Source organism: Salmo trutta, chromosome 4, assembly GCF_901001165.1.
Source record: "Salmo trutta chromosome 4, fSalTru1.1, whole genome shotgun sequence".
NCBI lineage: Eukaryota > Metazoa > Chordata > Actinopteri > Salmoniformes > Salmonidae > Salmo > Salmo trutta.
This window is the reverse complement of record NC_042960.1, coordinates 14,743,957-14,767,318: the sequence shown is the minus strand read 5'-3', so window position 1 is coordinate 14,767,318 and position 23,362 is coordinate 14,743,957. Positions and strand designations below refer to the sequence as shown.

At 44.2% G+C, this 23,362-nt stretch overlaps 1 protein-coding gene across 7 annotated transcripts in view; it reads right to left on the bottom strand.

Annotated features, from left to right (window-relative positions):
- Positions 1 to 1,444: 1,444 nt before the first annotated feature.
- LOC115191878 (large neutral amino acids transporter small subunit 3) overlaps positions 1,445 to 23,362 on the bottom strand; it is a 40,599-nt gene continuing 18,681 nt past the window's right edge. For all 7 annotated transcript variants that reach the window (XM_029749866.1, XM_029749867.1, XM_029749870.1 and 4 more), the window contains 10 exons: positions 12,306 to 12,398; positions 11,964 to 12,097; positions 11,630 to 11,784; positions 11,177 to 11,323; positions 10,809 to 10,844; positions 10,528 to 10,639; positions 9,819 to 9,948; positions 5,741 to 5,814; positions 5,253 to 5,376; positions 1,445 to 5,002 (listed from right to left, as the gene is read on the bottom strand). In XM_029749866.1, the coding sequence (XP_029605726.1) occupies positions 4,799 to 5,002; positions 5,253 to 5,376; positions 5,741 to 5,814; positions 9,819 to 9,948; positions 10,528 to 10,639; positions 10,809 to 10,844; positions 11,177 to 11,323; positions 11,630 to 11,784; positions 11,964 to 12,097; positions 12,306 to 12,398 (1,209 nt within the window). In that variant the 3' untranslated portion in view covers positions 1,445 to 4,798. The remainder of the gene's footprint in view (positions 5,003 to 5,252; positions 5,377 to 5,740; positions 5,815 to 9,818; positions 9,949 to 10,527; positions 10,640 to 10,808; positions 10,845 to 11,176; positions 11,324 to 11,629; positions 11,785 to 11,963; positions 12,098 to 12,305; positions 12,399 to 23,362) is intronic.

The following is a 23,362-nucleotide window of genomic DNA, read 5'->3' as shown; positions in this document are numbered from 1 at the left end:
CAATCAATTGAATATACCACAGGTGGACTCCAATCAATTTGTAGAAACATCTCAATGATGTGCAATGGAAACAGGATGCACCTGCGCTAAATTTCAAGTCTCATAGCAAAGGGTCTGAATACTAATGTAAATAAGGTATCTGTTTTTTATTTTTAATACATTTGCAAAAATTACTAAAACCCAATTTTTTCACTTTGTCATTATGGGGTATTGAGTGTAGATTGACGAATAAAACAATTCATTTAATCCATTTTAGAATAAGGCTGTAACATAACAAAATGTGGAAAAACTTAAAGGGTCTGAATACTTCCCGAATGCACTATATATTATATTTTAGATGCTTGCTAATGCCTTTTGCGCTTGGAGTCACCCTGTGAGAGAGTTTGTTACGTTAACAATGTCCCATGCTGCAGCAAAAGTACTACTGAAGGTCCCATTTTAAAAATAAATTCAGGGACGTGAATCTACTCTTCTAAGCCCAATTTTAATTGTTGTAGCTCTTACTTCTCATGGTAATGTAAATGTTACATTCTTGGTCATTGTTGCCATGTGTTAGTGGACACTTTATTACGTTACACAACAAGACAAAGGTCCTTGTTAGCCACAATTCACGCATGGAATTTGGCAGTTTATTCAATAAACTGAGGGAATAACATTTGGAGTGGAGGGTGATGCGCCAGAATCCACAGGGAGGCCTCAACCTACAGGAGGGTTTATGGGCAGAGGTGGAGATAGCAAAGCCTGTATCAAATATTAAAGAACATATCTGAAGATAGTAAACAATGTTACTGTTATGACTAACGTTGTACCCCATCTCTATGACCGTCACGTGATTTCACAGAAAATGTGTCTTTGCATTTCAACTCTCTGGACCCTTAACTGACAACGTTGGACTCTCACTAAATAAAAGATTAAAAAAATAATGAATCTTGTCTACAAGTCGGCTCTTTATGCGGTAGCAATTGAGACTGGGAACGAGGTTGAGAAAGAATGGGCTGATTTACAACCCCTGATCTAATGCGTCCTTCTCTTTCAGTGTAAGTCACGATTGCAAAGAAAAGGTATCTGCAGTTTGCGTCCCACTCCAGGTAGACTACAAGTTGCCCTTCGACACAGATCTAGGATCGGGTCAATTTCTACTGCAAGACTCCTTACGTCCTTGCCACTTCTTACTAACTAAAAGACACTTCACCTTGCCCTGTTGATGTAGGCTTCGGTTACACCCTTATCTTTACAGGTAGAAAAATACAGTTTACAGGTAGAAAAATACAGTTTACAGGTAGAAAAATACAGTTTACAGGTAGAAAAATACAGTTTGAGCAGGTTACTCACCAGCCATGTTTGGACTCTGTAGAGTCGGTCTGTAATCCCTCAGCCAAGGAATGACCTAATGACACACACCTGGGTCGTGTTCACTATAAAACCAATAAAATACAGGCTCGCATGTTGAAATCTGTTCATTTATTACTTCACAAAGAGAAGCACCCCAAAAACATCAGTGAAATCACTTAAAGAGATTCTCCGGTACTTGTGTATACTTTTTAGCCAGTAGTTCTGAAAGTAATGCTCACGAGCCAAAAGTGGTCCCCAGAAATTGCGTACTACGTCACATATGTGCAGATATGTGCACCACGTCATTGCTCGCTCTCTCGCTAACTGTCACTCAAATGGCGAGGGGCTAAAAGCTCATTGGCTGAACCTCGAATTGCTAGGGGGCTTTCCCACGTGGGTGAAAAAGTATGGAAAATGGCACCACACAGCTTCCAGAAAACAGTCGCTTTCAAACTTTGGATTTAGGCGCTAATTGAGGTAAGACAGTAATTATGCATGTATGAACTACACATTGACACATCCAACCCAAAGCGGGAGGTTGAAAAAAAACTTTTGTCGTCAAAGTTCCGGAGCATGTCTTTAAATATTACATTTTCTATTCATAGCCTATTTATAATACATTGTTTTGGATCCTCTTACATTCTCTTCACCACATTGCCCGCATAATATGATCTTATTATTACAAATGTTATAAGATCAGTGATAATAATGGATGTTCTCACACACAGCGGTGGAAATATGTGAAAGTTGCTGTATTCTTAAAGCATCTCAGAGTAGCAGTACTGATCTAGGATCAGGTCCCCCCCTGTCCATGTTATCTAATTCATTATGATCTAAAAGGCAAAACCGATCCTAGATCACCACTCCTACTCTGAGAGGCATAGTTGGAGAGCAACTGTGATGTGGATGAACCAACAGTTCTTTTTCGGATGCGCAAATCAAATAAATAGCAAAGCAACTCTCAAGTCTTAAAAAGATGAGAAAACATCCAACAAGCATATGCAGCAAAACTATGGCTTTACATTCTCATAGTGCATTTCAGGCACTATAGGTACTACACATACCGCTACATTGTTTTTTGTGGGAATGGGCACAAAAGTAGTCCGAGTGCCAGTCTGTTCGTGCTATCATGTCAACTTCTTTTCACTTATTGTCATCCCATGTTTGGCTTGACAATGAGCAATGGAGTTGGCAAGAGAACAAACAGACCTGGGACCAGGCTAGCACAAAAAAAGACTTGATTCCCAGGCACTTACAATAAAGCACACACATTTCATTTATGAATAATTCAACTCATTATTACATTACAGTATTATCTTTTAGATTCAAGCGCTACTACATCATACACACTATGTCTCCATCACAAATGGCACCCCATACCCTATATAGTGCATTACTTTTGACCATAGCCCCCATAGGGCTCTGGTCAAAAGTAGTGCACTATATAAGGAATAGGGTGCCATTTGGGATGTTCTGTACCCTACATAAATAGCCTAGCAGCCACAATGTACCTGCTAAATGAAGCCCTGCTCCAATGGGGTGGTTCTACTGTCGTTGTCATGGGGACAGTGATATTGGGGTTCAGGTGCATCCATCTTACTTCATACAGTACTGTTAACTAGTAATACCGTTTGTTATATTTGACCTTATACAGTACTGTTAACTGTAAATACTGTTTTATTTGACCTCATACAGTACTGTTAACTGTAAATACTGTTTTATTTGACCTCATACAGTACTGTTAACTGTAAATACTGTTTTATTTGACCTCATACAGTACTGTTAACTGTAAATACTGTTTTATTTGGCCTCACAGTATTGTTGACTGTAAATAATGTTTTGTTTTTAAACACTGAAGACTGTTGGTTGATCAGATTCAACCAGCTTTTGGAGTTGATTTGAGCAACACATCTGTATATGATTTTTCTCTCATACGGTACTGTTAACTGTAAATACTGTATAACATTTCAAGATGGTTGGTTGGTTGGTTGGTTCTCCAGATTGAATCAGCTTTCGACAAGTGCTCTTTCTTTCCCATGTTTAAACAAATAAATACTTTTTTGTAAAACTAATCTACAGCTCTCCGTAAAAGCTCACGTGTAATAGCTGACCTTAAAGGTTTCGGTAATAGGTACTGATTTGGCATTTCTATATAACTACACAGACATTTCACGTTCCAATTTCATGAAATGCAACAAATCCAATAACATGATTCTCTAAAAACAAAATTCCATCAATATTGTTACAAACTAGGCTGTGCCTGCACAACACCTCACACACCGTACCACTGTCCTGAACTTAGCTATGATTGGCTGAAATGACAATGGATGATGATGTCATCTCAAAACCTAGGTTGAGTCCCACATGGCACCCGATTTCCTATGTAGTATACTGCCTTTGAACAGGGCCCATATGGTTCTGGTCAAAAGTAGTGCACTATATAGGAAATAGGATTACATTTGGTACTCAATCCCACATTTCGGGTGGACACATTGTGATGCACGGAGATATTCAAATACTAACTCTGGGATGAACACAGGGACATAGCGGTAGTGACCCAGGGTGTGTCCAAACTTTTACCCTATGGGCCCTGGTTAAAAGTAGTGCACTATATAGGGTGCCATTTCAGACACAGCCGTAGACTTGACCAAGTGGGCATAGTACTTAGTGGACTTGGACATGGACATAAAGAAGGGGGCACGGGGAAAGATTGCAGGTGCAGATTGATAGTCAAAATAATAGGGATGTGCAGGCCACATGGGCTGGTGGTCTAGGCACATGGATTTGGAAACTTAGGTTCCCTTTCACCACCATTCCCACTTTGTCTCCTCCTAATCTGTATTCTCCGCTGGATGTACAGACAAAATAAAGGCAAGTATAGATACAGGGAGGGAACCGGGAAAGACAAACAAACACTGATAAAATATTACTACCAGACTGGCTGCTAGGCCTAAATAAAAGAAGTGACTGTAGTGTGGTGGGGGAGGTAGTTCAACGTTACACCAGCCAATCTGATGGCGAAAGAGATCCAGTTTCTGTCTACTACAGAACACTGAGAGCTGTGCTTCCGGTTGGTTGAAGGGTGACCTGAAATGGTACTAATAACCTTCATGGAATTTATGGTCATTGTAAATATTATTGCTTAGTTATTGAATTGCCGAACCTCGATTTCCATTGAAATGTTTTTAATTAAAATAAATAAGAGTTAAATGTATATTTTAGGATTTCTTTGGCATGTCCTACTTAAAACACTAATGAGTATATTGAGTGTGTATTTTGATGTCAAATTAAAAAGGGCTTAAGGGCGACATGGACCCAAGTCCAAACTCCAGTGCACAACATCGTCATCAATGTCCTTGTTGAAAATGACAACCATCAATGTCATCATCATGACGATGGTCTATAATGATATTTTACAATTAACGACTATGATATTTGACTGTTAGTTCGGTCAAGATTCTTAGGCTTAATTGCTGAGATGTCCATTAGTATGGTTTTTGGTATGGCCATTTTCTGATTGCCGTAAGGTTTCTCTCTCTCTTTCTGATTGGTTAGCGGCCTCCCTCTCACGCTTCTCCACCTTCTCTCGCATCAGGTTTCTACGGTGATAGATCAGGTATCCGGGCAACAGGAATCCAGCCAATGAGGCAATGAGCAGGCTCAGGTTGATCTGTTGATTGGAGGATAGAGTTAAGTCAGAGAAAGAACGTGTTTGAGACATACTTTTCTAATAAATCTTATTGCCTCAATTTTCTGTTTCTGTCCATTCACATGAATCAGTTTTAATTAATTTGCCTTATAATCTCAGTAGTACAGTGGCAAAGTACTAGTGTCATCATGTGGGTGTGTGCCATGTGTGTCTGCATGTATGTGATCTGTGTGTGTGTATGCTCTCCGTGAGTGTTTGTGCGTGGCCTCACCCAGTAGGGGTCTCCTCCCAGGTGTCCCACCATGATGATGAAGAGAGGCTGCTGGAGGAGAGCAAACAACGCGCTGATCATCGACTGCATCCCCGTCAATGTCCCAAAGTGATTGGACGGATATCTGAAAGGGGCGGGATGTAATGATTACCTCTCCAATCAAAACTGACTGTACCATACCTCACGAAAACAGACACCTTAACTGTAGCACCAATGTTTTGTTAAGATAATGCATCTTATAAAGTTGTATTTTTTTGTGTTTGTGCCAATTTGTGACATTTGTGAATTGTATCCAATAATTTAGCTTGTCACTGCGATTGATATGTAACACTGTTTTCCAAATTGTGTAACAAACAATTCTCAAAACTCTTGACACACACACACACACACACACCTACGAATCTTACTGAGACGATCATAGCGTGGGTGTAATATGCTGGAAAGCAAAAGTCCAACAATGTGTTTAGTTGACGTCGTAATGTACTTACACAGCAGCATAGAGTCCTCCAGCACAGGAGTGGACGAAACCTCTGACCATGGTGTGGACGATGAAGGAAATGATCTGGGAGGGAGGGAAAAAGAGAAGAAGGAGAGAGAAAGAGATAGATAAAGTGGGGTAGTAAGAAAATAAAGTGGGGTAATAGGAAAATAAAAGGATAGGGGGATGGAGAGGGAAAGAAATAGTTTATTTTATTTGGCCGTTTAAAAACACAATAAAACCACACGTGGATACTGCTGCATTTCAAAATCATCAAGGATAACACAAACAAGTTCCATTGTGGTCCTCTTGAAAATGCATGAAACTAAATATATCCACAAAAAAAGACATAATCGCATCAATCGAAATCAAATAGACCAATAACATTCATTAATACTATTATACTTTCTCTTAGCCTGTTCTGTCTTAAAGCATTCATATTTTCTTAAGGTTTGCCTTAAAACTCCAAAGTGCAGGGATGGGTTTTATTTGGTTACAGCAAACCAAAGATACACAATCTAAGAACCTGTAGCAGTGTTAATTTCGTCAACAGAAATAGTGACTAAAATAAATCATAAAAACACCTATTTTTCAGTGACACTATAACTGACTAAATAGACCCAGAAAAAACTACAAGTAAAGAAAAAGGATTTTTCATTTCAGTTGACTAAAACGAGACAAGATGAAATTATCTTTGACTAAAATCTGACTTCTAAGTGGACTGGACAATAGTTTTTGGAGAGATTGAGAGCTTTTCAGTGATAACGACAATTAATATTAGCAGTACAGATGTGCAGCGTGGTTCTGATAAGCAGTGTGAAGGACACATCACACTCAGCAAACACAGCCTCTACTCAGGCTCCGCCTCCGATTATACACCACCATTCAAAAGTTTGGTGTCACTTAGAAATGTCCTTGTTTTTGAAAGAAAAGCACATTTTTTTGTCCATTAAAATAACATCAAATTGATCAGAAATACAGTGTAGACATTGTTAATGTTGTAACTTACTATTGTAGCTGGAAACGGCTGATTTCTTTTATGGAACATCTACATAGGCATACAGAGGCCCATTATCAGCAACCATCACTCCTGTGTTCCAATGGCACGTTGTGTTAGCTAATCCAAGTTTATAATTTTAAAAGGCTAATTGATCATTAGAAAACCCTTTTGCAATTATATTAGCACAGCTAAATGTTGTTGTCCTGATTAAAGAAGCAATTAAGCTGACCTTATTTAGACCAGTTGTGTATTTGGAGCATCAGCATTTTTGGGTCCAATTACAGGCTCAAAATGGCCAGAAACAAAGAACATTCTTCTGAAACTCGTCAGTCTATTCTTGTTCTGAGAAATGAAGGCTATTCCGTGCGAGAAATTGCCAAGAAACTAAAGATCTCGTACAATGCTGTGTAGTACTCCCTTCACAGAACAGTGCAAACTGGCTCTAACCAGAATAGAAAGAGGACAAGTACATTAGTGTGTCTAGTTTCATTAAATAGTACCCGCAAAACACCAGTCTCAACATCAACAGTGAAGAGGTGACTCCGGGATGCTGGCCTTCCAGAAAGAGTTGCAAAGAAAAAGCCATATCTCAGACTGGCCAATAAAAATAAAAGATTAAGATGGGCAAAAGAACAGACACTGGACAGAGAAACTCTGTCTAGAAGGCCAGCATCGCAGAGTCGCCTCTTCACTGTTGATGTTGAGACGGGTACTATTTAATGAAGCTGCCACTTGAGGACTTGTGAGGCGTCCGACGCTCGTCGGATGTGGCAAGGCTTGCAAACTATTACAGACTACAAAGGGAAGCACAGCCGAGAGCTGACCAGTGACACAAGCCTGGCGGACGAGCTAAATTACTTCTATGCTCGCTTCGAGGCAAGTAACACTGAAACATGCATGACAGCATCAGCTGTTCCGGACAACTGTGTGATCACGCTCTCCGCAGCCGATGTGAGTAAGACCTTTAAACAGGTCAACATTCATAAGCCGCAGGGCCAGACGGATTACCAGGACGTGTACTCCGAGCATGCGCTGACCAACTGGCAAGTGTCTTCACTGACATTTTCAACATGTCCCTGATTGAGCCTGTAATACCAACGTGTTTCAAGCAGACCACCATAGTCCCTGTGCCCAAGAACACTAAGGAAACCCGCCTAAATGACTACCGACCCGTAGCACTCACGTCTGTAGGCATGAAGTGCTTCGAAAGGCTGGTCATGGCTCACATCAACACCATTATCCCAGAAACCCTAGACCCACTCCAATTTGCATACCGCCCTAACAGATCCACAGATGATGCAATCTCTATTGCACTCCACACTGCCCTTTCCCACCTGGACAAAAGGAGCCCCTATGTGAGAATGCTATTCATTAACTTCAACTCAGCATTCAACACCATAGTGCCCTCAAAGCTCATCACTAAGCTAAGAACCCTGGGACTAAACACCTCCCTCTGCAACTGGATCCTGGACTTCCTGATGGGCCTCTCCCAGGTGGTAAGGGTAGGAAACAACACATCCGCCACGCTGATCCTCAACACAGGGGCCCCTCAGGGGTGAGGCTCAGTCCCTTCCTGTACTCCCTGTTCACCCACGACTGCGTGGCCAGGCACTCCAACACCATCATTACGTTTTGCTGATGACACAACAGTGGTAGGCATGATCACAGACGAGACAGCCTATAGGGAGGAGGTCAGAGACCTGGCCATGTGGTGCCAGGACAACAACCTCTCCCTCAATGTGATCAAGACAAAGGATATGATTGTGGACTACAAGAAAAGGAGGACCGAGCACGCCCCCATGCTCATTGACAGGGCTGTAGTAGAGCAGGTTGAGAGCTTCAAGTTCCTTGGTGTCCACATCACCAACAAACTAACATGGTCCAAGCACACCAAGACAGTCGTGAAGAGGGCACGACAAAACCTCAGGAGACTGAAAAAAATTGGCATGGGTCCTCAGATCCTCAAAAGATTCTACAGCTGCACCATCGAGAACATCCTGACTGGTTGCATCACTGCTCGACCTCTGACCGCAAGCCATCCAGGACCTCTATACCAGGCGGTGTCAGAGGAAGGCCCTAAAAATGGTCTAAGACTCCAGCCACCCTAGTCATAGACTGTTCTCTCTGCTACCGCATGGCAAGCGATACCGGAGTGCCAAGTCTAGGTCCAAGAGGCTTCTAAACAGCTTCTACCCCCAAGCCATAAAACTCCTCAACATCTAATCAAATGGCTACCCAGACTATTTCCACCTCAATTCGGACTCAAGGTTTAGTGACTCAACTACATCACTGGGCGAAAGCGTCATTAGCTCCCGTTCTAAAGTCATTAGCCCCCGTTCAGTGGTGGAAAAAGTACCCAATTGGCATACTTGAGTAAAAGTAAAGATACTTGAGTCACTTTCTATTAAGGTAAAAATGAAAGTCACCCAGTAAAATACTACTTGGGTAAAAGTATTTGTATTTGTTTTTAAATATACTTCAATATCAAAAGTAAATGTAATTGCTAAAATGTACTTAAATATCAAAAGTAAAAGTATGAATAATTTCAAATTCCTTATATACGCAAACAAGACAGTACCATTTTCTTATTTTTTTTACATTTGCGGCCAAGAGTGTGCAAAGCTGTCATCAAGGCAAAGGGTGGCTATTTGATGATTTTCTCAAATATAAAATATATTTTAATTTGTTTAACACTTTTTTGGTTACTACATGATTCCATATGTGTTATTTCATAGCTTTGATGTCTTCACTATTATTCTACAATGTAGAAAATAGTACAAAAAATATATAAGAAAAACCCTTGAATGAGTAGGTGTTGTAGTGGAGAAGGTGGAAAGTTTTTTAGTTCCTCGGCGTACACCTCACGGACAAACTGAAATGGTCCACCCACACAGACAGCATGGTGAAGAAGGCGCAACACCGCCTCTTCAACCTCAGGAGGCTGAAGAAATTTGGTTTGTCATCTAAAACACTCAAACTTTTACAGATGCACAATCGAGAGCATCCTGTCAGGCTGTATCACCGCCTGGTGTCCTGCCGAACGCACCCCAGGTGAGGTAGGGGTAGGGTCATGTGGCTGTCTTCTTACCTGTACAGGCAGGTTGTCTAGCATCTGGATGACTCCGAAGATGACCAGTAGAACGTTGGTGATGATGAAAGCGCGGATGGCATTGGTCAGTTTCTGGATCTTCCTGTCTCTCTTCGGGGGTTCAAGTTGGCTGGAGAGAAGAGGTCAGGGATAAATAAAATAAAAAAGCATCAGGAAAATACCAAGGGTTGTGTTTATTAGGAAACGCCACAGAAAACGTTTTTTTTTTTTTTAAATTGCAACGGAAAGTTACAATTTTACTACGTTTTCTTTAGTTAATGTCTAATGAACACAACCCTGCTCTCTCTCAGCATGTCATGCTTGGTCTCTTCTGAATTATTTCTCCCTTAAAGAAAGCTGAGTGACCAATATTAGTCAAACGCTGTCCATCTCTCCATAGGGATGAACAGCTTATGTCACCAGCTTAGTGGTGATTTTGTATTAATGCATCCAGGCACCAATAGGCACATACAAGGATGTGCAGTTTACTAAGGGGGGCAGGAATGACTAGGTGAATGTGTTTAAAATACCTCGGAGCCAGAGATTTTCTTAGTGGGCTGTAAGTGTAAACACTGTCCAATCAGCATGATGGATGAGATGAGTGGTTTATAACCGAAGTTCCTATGTTCTCTCTCTCTCGGTTCCGGTCTCTCTCTGTTTCGCTCTCACTCCCTCTCTGTCACACACACGTGCACGCACACACGCACACCTCTGGTCTACGTCGCACTCCTTCATCCTCCAGTCCATGATGTAGCCAATCAGAGGACAGGTGAGGAGGCAGAGCAGCTGCAGGGAGCCAAACACTGACGAGTAGAAACCCACTGAGGAGAGGAGACACACGGTCAGAAAACACACACGCGGACGTACGTGCGCACATACACAGTACAAAACACACAGGCCCTCTCGCTCTCTCTCACAAACCTGAACGCACGCACACATTTACAAACACACACACACACACGGTTCCAATGGAATGTCTCATTCTCTCACCTTGTTGCTCTGCCTCCATCAATAGATCCTTAGAGGCTGAAAACAGAAAACACACAGAAAGTCATGGAAGTCCCAAATTCCCACCCACTAACATCATAACAAATCACAGATGCCATTCCCCTAAAACTGACCATTCGGTGCCACAGATATTCAAGTCATATGTTATTTACAGCACATTTCGCGTCTCAATATACTTTACAAAAAATAAAGATTAAGATATGTGGCAGGCTGCCCGCTGCGCTCACATTTTGTTTCGCGTCACTTAATATGGGAAACAAAATGTGAGCCATTACGAAGTCAGGCTTGTTTCACAAGGCTAATGTGACAGTGCCCACAACTTAAAACCGTTGCAAGTGATTGGTCCTTACGGTGTGGGTCTCCGTGGGTAACCAGGAACTCCAGCATCCTGTTCATGGCGCCCATAAAGAAGATGATGCGCAGCTGGGTCATCGCCATGGTGATGAGACTCCACAGGAAGATGGGCGAGCAGACTGAACTACGGAACGGAGGGCCACCTGTCAGGGGAAAGAAAGGGCGGGGGTAAGAATTAAACATGAGATAATGATACTTGGGTAAGTTACTTTGTCAATTTGTTAACACATTTTTATAAAAAAGTTGAACAGATATTAGATTTTATAGTAGGGTTGAGCTCAATATCGTCCATTGATTCTGGTTGGTGAGTGAAGCCCTGGAAGACCAGCTCTGACCAGTTCCATTTAACTGTATCCGGTTCTAAGCAGTTATGTCTAGTTCTGACTGGTTCTTTAACTAGCTCTATCTGGTTCTAACCATTTTTGTTGTGATCCTATGCTATTCCTCACCCTGTGTCTGTTCTCCAGGTGGGAGCTGCTCTGACGAGGGATCTGGCCCCTGCTGCTTCGGACCCATCTTCTCTCCCACCGTGGTCACATGACTGTAGAATCTGTCCCCCGTCACCTTGTCATCCATCACCATGCCACTCAGCTTCACCTCCTTGCTGAGGGAGCAAGGAGAGAGAAGGGGAAGGAAGTGAAGTGAGTGAGTAATTGGAGCAATGGAGAAAGAAAAAGTACCCCCTCTGTAATTCAATGATTTGGGTTACCGTAACAGTCTATAAGATTAGAGTTATGTCATGTAACGTTGTGTTATGATAGTAACGTTGTCATGGATACTGACGTGTAGCTGATCTCCTCAGGTGCGGGGAAAGCCTCCATCGGCCAATTAAGGAAGCAGTTGAGGAAGACGAGACCGGCTAGCCCCGACCACACCCACATAATCACCCTGAAGGACACACCTAGATCATAGATCAACTGGAGAGAAGAAACAGAGGGAGGGAGGGAGAGAGAGAAGTATGGGAAAGAGCAAATTCAACTATAATATATCACAATATCAAATAAAGCCATGAAGTAATGCCTTTCTGTGAATCCTCAATCAATCAATCAACATTTGTCACAAGGTGCTTACTGTAACAAACACTGACCTAAACTCCCAGAGGGAACTGAGGAGTAACTGTCCTACCTTGACTCCAGGGAACGTGACGGCTGAAGAGGCGTAGGAGCCGATCATTAGAGACAAGATGGTGGAGCGCACGTTCCCAAACATGTTGGGTAACTAGGAGACAGAGAGAAGGAGAGAGAGAGGGGGAGACAGAGGGAGCGAAAGGGGTGACAGCGAGGGAGAGGGAGAGAAGAGGGAGAGAAAGATAAGAGAGGGAGAGAGAGAAAGAGAGAAGGGAAGCAGAGATAGGAGGTAGAGAGAGAGAGAGGAGAGAGAAAGAGATGAGAGGGAGAGAGAAACAGAAAGATCACAGGTGAGCACAGTGACTGTTGAGTCCGTGTACAGTGCCTTCAGAAAGTATTCATAACCCTTGACTTATTCCACATTTTGTTGTGTTACAGCCTGAATTCAAAATGGATTAAATAGATGTTTTTCTCCTCACCCATCTACACACACTACCCCATTATGACAAAGTGAAAACATGTTTTTAGAACTTTTTGCAAATTGCTTGAAAATGAAACACAGAAATTGTAAGGTCTGTCGTCAGGAATGGACCAAGGCGCAGCGGGAATGTGGATACTCATAGTTTTTTAATAAAAACACGCAAAGCATCCACAGGGAAAAACAATAAACAATACTCACGACGACAGGAACAGTTTTGCAGGCACACAAAACGCAGTGCAAAAACAACTACCCACAACCACAAGGAAAAACACACACTACTATATAGGACACCCAATCAAAAGCAACTCAACACACCTGCCTTCAATTGGGAGTCCAACAACCAACTCACACGTAACACAAAAATCTCTGCCACGTCCTGACCAAAACTAATACAATTGCTCCCTCTGCTGGTCAGGACGTGACAGTACCCCCCCCCTCCCCTAAAGGTGCAGACCCCGGAATGCACCTTAAAAAAGATAACAAAAAATCCCCAATACCCCAACAAAACTAATAAATAATACCCCCTAAACAATAAGGGAGGGAAGGGAGGGTGGCTGCCGTCAACGACGGCACTGTGCTACACCCTCCCTCCCCAACCCACCTATCCTGGAGGTGGCTCAGGTGCGGGACGTGAACCTCGCTCCACCTTCGGCGTTGCCCACTTCGGTGGCGCCAATAGCTGCGCCGGGCAGACGGGCTGACCCTGGCAGACGGACCACTCTGGCTGGGCCGGAGGACAGGCGGGCCGCTCTGGCTGGGCCGGAGGACAGGCGGGCCGCTCGGGCTGGGCCGGAGGACAGGCGGGCCGCTCGGGCTGGGCCGGAGGACAGGCGGGCCGCTCGGGCTGGGCCGGAGGACAGGCGGGCCGCTCGGGCTGGGCCGGAGGACAGGCGGGCCGCTCGGGCTGGGCCGGAGGACAGGCGGGCCGCTCGGGCTGGGCCGGAGGACAGGCGGGCCGCTCGGGCAGATCCGGGCAGATGGGCCGCTCCGGCAGACCCGGGCAGACGGGCCGCTCCGGCAGACCCGGGCAGACGGGCCGCTCGGGCTGATCCGGGCAGTCGGGCCGCTTGGGCGTCTCCTGACTGGCGGGCGGCTCTGGCGACTCCTGACTGGCTGGCGGCTCTGGCGACTCCTGACTGGCGGGCGGCTCTGGCGACTCCTGACTGGCGGGCGGCTCTGGCGACTCCTGACTGGCGGGCGGCTCTGGCGACTCCTGACTGGCGGGCGGCTCTGGCGACTCCTGACTGGCGGGCGGCTCTGGCGACTCCTGACTGGCGGGCGACTCTGGCGACTCCTGACTGGCGGGTCGGCTCTGGCGACTCCTGACTGGCGGGTCGGCTCTGGCGACTCCTGACTGGCGGGCGGCTCTGGCGACTCCTGCCTGGCCGGCGGCTCTGGCGACTCTTGCCTGGCGGGCAGCTCTGGCGACTCTTGCCTGGCGGGCAGCTCTGGCGACTCTTGCCTGGCGAGGCTGGGCTGACGCACTAGATGCCTGATGCGTGGAGCTGGTACAGGACGTGCCAGCCTGGGCACACGCACCTTAGGGCTAGTGCGGGGAGTGGGAACAGGCCGAGTCAGACTGGGCTGACGCACCTCAGGGCTAGTGTGGGGAGCTGGCCTGGGGCTCCATCCTCGCCCCGCCAAACAGCCCCTGTGCCCCCCCCCAAAAAAATATTGGGGCTGCCTCTCGGGCTTTCTTCCCAGCCGTGTTCCCTCATACCGTCGCCATTGGTCCTTCTCTCCTGCTGCCTCCACTCTTCTGAGTGCCACTACCTGTTCCCATGGGAGGCGATCCCTTCCGACCAGGATCTCCTCCCAAGTGTAGGAACCCTTGCCGTCCAGGATGTCCTCCCATGTCCAGTCCATTACGCTGTTCTCCTGTGGCTCCTTCCTCCTCCGCTGCTTGGTCCTTTGGTGGTGGGTAGTTCTGTAAGGTCTGTCGTCAGGAATGGACCAAGGCGCAGCGGGAATGTGGTTACTCATAGTTTTTTAATAAAAACACGCAAAGCGGAGCAGTTGCCGTACCAGGCGGTGATACAGCCCGACAGGATGCTCTTGATTGTGCATCTGTAAAAGTTTGTGAGTGTTTTTGGTGACAAGCCGAATTTCTTCAGCCTCCTGAGGTTGAAGAGGCGCTGCTGAGCCTTCTTCACCACGCTGTCTGTGTGGGTGGACCATTTCAGTTTTTCCGTGATGTGTATGCCGAGGAACTTTCTCCACTACTGTCCCATCGATGTGGATAGGGGACTGCTCCCTCTGCTGTTTCCTAAAGTCCACAATCATCTCCTTTGTTTTGTTGACATTGAGTGTGAGGTTATTTTTCTGACACCACACTCCCCCCTGTAGGCCATCTCGTCGTTGTTGGTAATCAAGCCTACCACTGTAGTGTCGTCTGCAAACTTGATGATTGAGTTGGAGGCGTGCATGGCCACGCAGTCATGGGTGAACAGGGAGTACAGGAGAGGGCTGAGAACGCACCCTTGTGGGGCCCCAGTGTTGAGGATCAGCGGGGTGGAGATGTTGTTTCCTACCCTCACCACCTGGGGGCGGCACGTCAGAAAGTCCAGGACCCAGTTGCACAGGGCGGGGTCGAGACCCAGGGTCTCGAGCTTAATGACGAGTTTGGAGGGTACTATGGTGTTAAATGCTGAGCTGTAGTTGATGAACAACATTCTTACATAGGTATTCCTCTTGTCCAGATAGGTTAGGGCAGTCTGCAGTGTGATTGCGATTGCGTCGTCTGTTTACCTATTGGGGCGGTAAGCAAATTGGAGTGGGTCTAGGGTGTCAGGTAGGGTGGAGGTGATATGATCCTTGACTAGTCTCTCAAAGCACTTCATGATGACGGAAGTGAGTGCTACGGGGCGATAGTCATTTAGCTGAGTTACCTTAGCTTTCTTGGGAACAGGAACAATGGTGGCCCTCTTGAAGCATGTGGGAACAGCAGACTGGGATAAGGATTGATTGTTTATGTCCGTAAACCCACCAGCCAGCTGGTCTGAGCATGCTTTGAGGACGCGGCTAGGCAAGGGTTAACACGTTTAAATGTTTTACTCGCGTTGGCTGCGGTGAAGGAGAGCCCGCAGGTTTTGGTAGCGGGCTTTGTCCTCAAAGCGAGCAAAGAAGTTGTTTAGTTTGACTGGGAGCAAGACATCGGGGTCCGCGACGGGGCTGGTTTTCTTTTTGTAGTCCGTGATTGACTGTAGTCCGTGATTGACTGTAGACCCTGCCACATACCTCTCGTGTCTGAGCCATTGAATTGCGACTCTACTTTGACTTTATACTGACACTTAGCTTGTTTGATTGCCTTGTTGAGCATAGCCAGACAGCCATTTTCATGTCTTTCCATAGATTTCCATGCCGATTTCAGTCAAAACTGTAACTAGGCCACTCAGGAACATTCAACGTTGTCTTGGTAAGCAACTCCAGTGTAGATGTGGCCTTGTGTTTTAGGTTATTGTCCTGCTGAAAGGTGAATTAATCTCCCAGTGTCTGTTGGAAAGCAGACTGAACCAGGTTTTCCTTTAAGATTTTGCATGTGCTTATAGCTGTATTTTGTATCTTTTTATGCAACAACAAAAAACTCCCTAGTCCTTGTCGATGACAAGCATACCCATAACATGATGCAGCCACCACCATGCTTGAAAATATGAAGAGTGGTACTCAGTGATGTGTTGGATTTTCGCCAAACATAACACTTTGTATTCAGGACAAAAAGTTCCTTTCTTTTTTTGCATGTTTACTTAATTTCCTTGTTGCAAACAGGATGCATGTTTTGGTATATTTGTACTCTGTTCATGCTTCCTTCTTTTCACTCTGTAATTTAGGTTAGTGTTGTGGAGTAACTACAATGTTGCTGATCCATCCTCAGTTTTCTCCTATCACAACCATTAAACTCCGTAACTGTTTTAAATCTCCATTGGCCTCATGGTGAAATCCCTGAGCAGTTTCCTTCCTCTCCGGCAACTGTTTGGATGCACACCTGTATCGTTGTAGAGACTGGGTGTATTGATACATCATCCAAAGTGTAATTAATAACTTCACCATGCTCAAAGGGATATTCAGTGTCTGCTTTTTTATTTTATTTTTACAATTCTACCAATCGGTGCCATTCTTTGCGAGGCATTGAAAAACCTCCCTGGTATTTGTGGTTGAATCTGTGCTTGAAATTCACTACTCGATTTAGGGACCTTGCAGATAATTGTATGTGCGAGGTACAGAGATGGGGTAGTCATTCAAAAATCATATTAATCACTATTATTGAAGATGTAATTTATGTGATTTGTTAAGCACATTTTTACTCCTGAACTTATTTAGGTTTGCCATAACAATGGGTTGAATAATTATTGACTCACGACATTTCAGCTTTACATTTTTTTATAAAATAAAAATACAAATTCTACAAACAAAATTCCACTTTGACATTATGGGGTATTGTGTGTAGATCAGTGACACAAAATCTAAAATGTAATCCATTTTAAATTCAGGCTCTAAATTCAGGCTCTAATAAACTTTGATTTGATTTAACACAACTAAATGTGCGATAAGTAAAGGAGTGTGAATACTTCCCGAAGGCACTGGAAGTGCTCAAGATGCAATTCTATGAAAGTAACACCAGGTGGTGATATGAGCTGTTCATCTTTATGGAGAGGGTCCTGACACGCAGCATTGCAACGCGTGTTAGGTCAGTTACTCTGCTGATTTAGGAGACACATGCTAGCCTGTGGCAGGGGGAATAGCCTTGCTTTGTATTCACAGCCTCTGACTCTGCATATAATATCACAGTGCTGATTTTAGATGTTTTTGGTTGCTGGCACTTTTGCAAAACTAACGGTTTAACTTGGAAAAAGGTAGAAAATATGTACATTTGGGGTTATGAATAAACAAATACCATACAAGTCGTCTTGTAGATGCCTTGTTATTTTCCTCACTCATTCTCTCCCTCCTCTTTTCTCTGTTGGAGGACTTTGTGCAAGTACTGAGTGTCTGCGTGCCAAAAATGCATTTGTTGCTGTGAATGTGTGTGTGTGTGTGTGTGTGTGTGCGAGAAACTGTGCAGGTGGCACAGTAGAAGCTGCTGAAGTAATGCCCAACACACAGACACACACAACAGCTGTAAATATTTCCCCCCTACGTCGTGCCAACGACTCTGTGCCAGTGCCAGCCTATGCAGATAAAAAGGACACACAGATAATAACATACATCACATCAGGCTATGTCAGCACCACTCTCCCATTGGAAAACTTCCTGTTTATCACAGCGGGCTTTCCTGGTAGCCTCGCAAAGCCGCCTGATCTCGCGAGCTCACATGAACGTTTGCTGCACGGAGCGGTAATTAATCAGGCTCCTTTGCTGGTATAAACGCAAGTTAAATATAGTGACAACACATACTGCATTAGCTCACCGAGCTTAAATACATACCAGAATTGTGATGAGATTTCTCTATGAAGGCTTAAATCAAATCTTTGTGATTGTACTTTTTATACAATGTAAAAAAAAAAAAAGCTAGACTCAGAGCTACAACACTGTTTGCACTTCTCTATATAGATATGTATTACGATTTGAAGTAGCACCCTATTATTTGCCCATTATTTGCTATGAGTGCACTACTTTTGACTACTGTGTAAGGAATAGGGTGCCATTTCAGATGCAAACTGTGTCAACTCACACCGTGCCAAGCTGAGCTTAGAGGTTTATCAAACAGCATTGTGTTAACCTCTATTTAAAGATGTGCATAACAACCGGAATCTATAAAGACAGCATCTATGTAAACAAGTTATATGAATCCTTTATATCAACAATAACTCTGTATATCTTTCCCCTCTGTCATCCCTCACTATCTGTTCAATAAAAATCAGAAAATAGAAAAAGGGTGGGAGTTACCACTCCTTTAAAAAAAAATAGATTCTTCAGATGCTTGGGCAGTTATCTCTAACAATTAAATGCAACATTGTATAAAAAAAAACCAGGAAGAAGCCAAACACACACACACACACTTTGACACCCTACTTCAAGATATTTCCTGTTTCCACAACAGTCTCTCTCCCTGTTTTCCATCCTTATCACTCCCTCTCCCCCCTCCCAATGTAATCCTGCTGATAGTGACATACTAGCCTGTACCACAGTTTTCCGGACCAAGTGACCCGACCAGGAAAAACCCTGTGCCCTACACTCACTATATAGAACCCTTTGGGTTCTGATTAAAGAACCCTACAAAAGGGTTCTATATAGAACCTTAAGGGCTGTTATATGAAGTTATAGAACCATTTTTGGTACTATATAGAAACATTTTTCTAAGTGTGTAGTTTTAGCCAATAACTAGGGCCTGCAGTTTTCCCTGGTCAGGTCTTGGCAGAGGTACAGATAAAGTCGCCCCATGACCATTCTCTCTCCAGGTCCTGTAGGTCAGTGTATGGGTCAGGGCAGAGCTCCAGCTCGTTCTTAATGACCTATCTGAGGTATTCAGGAGCCTCAGCTACGTGCCCCCACACACACTGCCATGGACTAACAGACAGAGACAGGCAGACAGAACAAAAAGGTTGACATTATTAAGATGGATGGAACGAAAGAGTCAATGCCTAGGATGGAAACTTGTGAGACGTTTGCCATGTCATGCAGGGCTCTACAGTGAGAGGGGTAGAGAGACAGAGAGAGGGGTAGAGAGACAGAGAGAGAAAGGTAGAGAGACTGAGAAAGGCAGAGAGACAGAGAGAGGTGTAGAAAGACAGAGAGAGGGTCTGAAGATGGGTGAACTCGAGAAAAAGCAGGGAGCCTTAAAAACAGAATCGGAACAACATTCTACAACAACAAAAAGAGGAATGGGATATGTCTCGATTGCCCTGGAGAATGTAAGGTCATATAGCTCAGGTACCTCATATTGACTGACTGACGGATTGACGGACGGACGTGTGATTTAGGTCAATGGAACGAAAGGGCCTTGACCACCTGGAACTACTGCCACACACCAGGGGGTTTACAGTGTGTGTATATATAGAGAAAGAGGAAAATAGAGATATATAGAGAAAGAGAGAGAGGGGTAGAGAGAGGGGTAGAGGGAGTAAGAGAGAGGGCGGAGAGAAAGAGAGGGGGAGAGAGGGAGAGACGCGTGTCCTTGTGTGTTTTGGGAAGGGGTGCGGGGCAGGGACGAGGCGTGTCGACAGCCCAGTGATCTGATTGGCCGACAGACGTGTGCCAGAATTTAGAGCCAGGAGCAGAACAGCATGTGCCGTGGAGACCCTGAACGGCCAACACACACACCCACTATTAATCACATTTATACGGAAAGAAAAACAAAAATACATACTATACAGAAAAAAAGTATTAATCCTCCCAAAACACCAACTGACAACCATATACAGTAATATAGTGTACAATAGCAATAGCTAAAGTATGCCTTATACAGTGCATTCGGAAAGTATTCAGACCCCTTGACTTTTTCCAAATTTTGTTACGTTACAGCCTTATTCTGAAATTGATTAAGTTACTTTTTTTGCTTATCAATCTACACACAATACACCATAATAAAGAAGCAAAAACAGGTTTTTAAATGTATTAAAAATAAAAGACAGAAATACCTTATTTACATAAGTATTCAGACACTTTGCTATGAGACTCGAAATTGAGCTCAGTTGTATTCCTGTTTCCATTGATCATCCTTGAGATGTTTCTACATCTTGGAGTCCACCTGTGGTAAATTAAATTGATTGGACATGATTTAGAAAAGGCACACAAATGTCTATTTAAGGTCCCACAGTTGATAGTGCATGTCAGAGCAAAAACCAAGCCATGAGGTCGTAGGGAATGTCTGTAGAGCTCCGATACAGGATTGTGTCGAGGCACAGATCTGGGGAAGGGTACCAAAACATTTCTGCAGCATTGAAGGTCTTCAGGAACACAGTGGCCTCCATCATTCTTAAGTGGAAAAAGTTTGGAACCACCAAGACTCTTCCTAGAGTTGGCAGCCTGGCCAAACTGAGCAATCAGGGGAGAAGGACCTTGGTCAGGGAGGTGACCAAGAACCTGATGGTCACTCTGACAGAGCTCCAGAGTTCCTCTGTGGAGATGGGAGAACCTTCCCGAAGGACAACCATCCCTCACCAATCAGGCCTTTATGGTAGAGTGGCCATTCTTGGACTCCAAGAATAAGGCTGTAACGTAACAAAATGTGGAAAAAGTCATGGGGTCTAAATACTTTCCGAAGGCACTGTATATACATGCAGTGCATTCGGAAAGTATTCAGTCCCCTTCCCTTTTTACGCATTTTGTTACTTTACAACCTTCATCTAAAATGGATTAAATAACACAATTCTCATCAATCTACACACAATACCCGTTCGGTGTAGACGGCGACACAATCAGAAGCCTTTATAAGGGTATGAGTCACAGTGGTGCGGCGTGTGTACAGTCGTGGCCAAATGTTGAGAATGACACAAATATTAATTTTCACAAAGTCTGCTGCCTCAGTTTGTATGATGGCAATTTGCATATACTCCAGAATGTTATGAAGAGTGATCAGATGAATTGCAATTAATTGCAGTCCCTCTTTGCCATGCAAATGAACTGAATCCCAAAGAAAACATTTTCACTGCATTTCAGCCCTGCCACAAAAGGACCAGCTGACATCATGTCAGTGATTCTCTCGTTAACACAGGTGTGAGTGTTGACGAGGACAAGGCTAGAGATCACTCTGTCATGCTGATTGAGTTTGAATAACAGACTGGAAGCTTCAAAAGGAGGGTGGGGTGCTTGGAATCATTGTTCTTCCTCTGTCAACCATGGTTACCTGCAAGGAAACATGTGCCATCATCATTGCTTTGCACAAAAAGGGCTTCCCAGGCAAGGATATTGCTGCCAGTAAGATTACACCTAAATCAACCATTTATCGGATCATCAAGAACTTCAAGGAGTGCGGTTCAATTGTTGTGAAGAAGGCTTCAGGGCACCCAAGATAGTCCAGCAAGTGCCAGGACCGTCTCCTAAAGTTGATTCAGCTGCGGGATCGGGGAACCACCAGTACAGAGCCTTCTCAGGAGTGCATCTGCACGCACAGTGAGGCAAAGACTTTTGGAGGATGGCCTGGTGTCAAGAAGGGCAGCAAAGAAGCCACTTCTCTCCAGGAAAAACATCAGGGACAGACTGATATTCTGCAAAAGGTACAGGGATTGGACTGCTGAGGACTGGGGTAAAGTAATTTTCTCTGATGAATCCCCTTTCCGATTGTTTGGGGCACCCGGAAAAACGCTTGTCCGGAGAAGACATGAAGAGCGCTACCATCAGTCCTGTGTGTCTCGTCCTGACCCTTGTAAGATGTAATTTTCTATAGTAGAGTAGGTCAGGGTGTGACAGGGTGTTTTGGGTGGTTTTCTATGTTTTCTATTTCTATGTTTAATTCTAGTATTCTATTTCTATGTTGTTGTTTTTTGGGATGATCTCCAATTAGAGGCAGCTGGTTCACGTTGTCTCTAATTGGAGATCATATTTAAGTTGCGGTTTTTCCTATTGTGTTTGTGGGCAGTTGTATTCTGTTTAGTTTTTTTCTGTTTAGTCTCTGTACCTGACAGAACTGTGCGTTGTCGTTTTTTCTCTTTGTTATTTTGCTTCAGTATTTTGAGTTATAATAAGTTATCATCATGAGCACTCAACACGCTGCGCTTTGGTCCCCTCTATATGACAGCCATTACACTGTGTCATGACAACAGTAGAGCATCCTGAGACCATTCATGTGTGGAGTTGCTTTCTCAGCCAAGGGAGTGGGCTCACTCACAATTTTGCCTAAGAACACAGCCATGAATAAAGAATGGTACCAACACATCCTCCGAGAGCAACTTCTCCCAACCATCCAGGAACAGTTTGGTGATGGACAAAGCCTTTTCCAGCATGATGGAGCACCTTGCCATAAGGAAAAAGTGATAACTAAGTGGCTCGGGGAACAAAACATCGATATTTTGGGTCCATGGCCAGGAAACTCCTCCAGACCTTAATCCCATTGAGAACTTGTTGTCAATACTCAAGAGGCGGGTGGACAAACAAAAACCCACAAATTCTGACAAACTCCAAGCATTGATTATGCAAGAATGGGCTGCCATCAGTCAGGACGTGGCCCAGAAGTTAATTGACAGCATGCCAGGGCGGATTACAGAGGTCTTGAAAAAGAACAGTCAACACTGCAAATATTGACTCTTTGCATCAACTTCATGTAATTGTCAATAAAAGCCTTTGACACTTATGAAATGCTTGTAATTATACTTCAGTATTCCATAGTAACATCTGACAAAAATATCTAAAGACACTGAAGCAGCAAACTTTGTGGAAATTAATATTTGTGTCATTCTCAAAACTTTTGGCCACGACTATACACTGAGTATACCAAACATTAGGAACATCTTCCTAATATTGAGTTGCACCCCCCCACCCTTTTCCCTCAAAACAGCCTCAATTTGTCGGGCATGGACTCTACAAGGTGTTGAAAGTGTTCCACGGGGATGCTGGCCCATGTTGACTCCAATGCTTCCTACAGTTCTGTCAAGTTGGCTGGATGTCGTTTGGGTGTTGGACCATTCTTGATACTCACAGGAAACGGTTGAGTGTAAAAAACCCAGCAGTGTTGCAGTTCTTGACACAAACCGGTGTGCCTG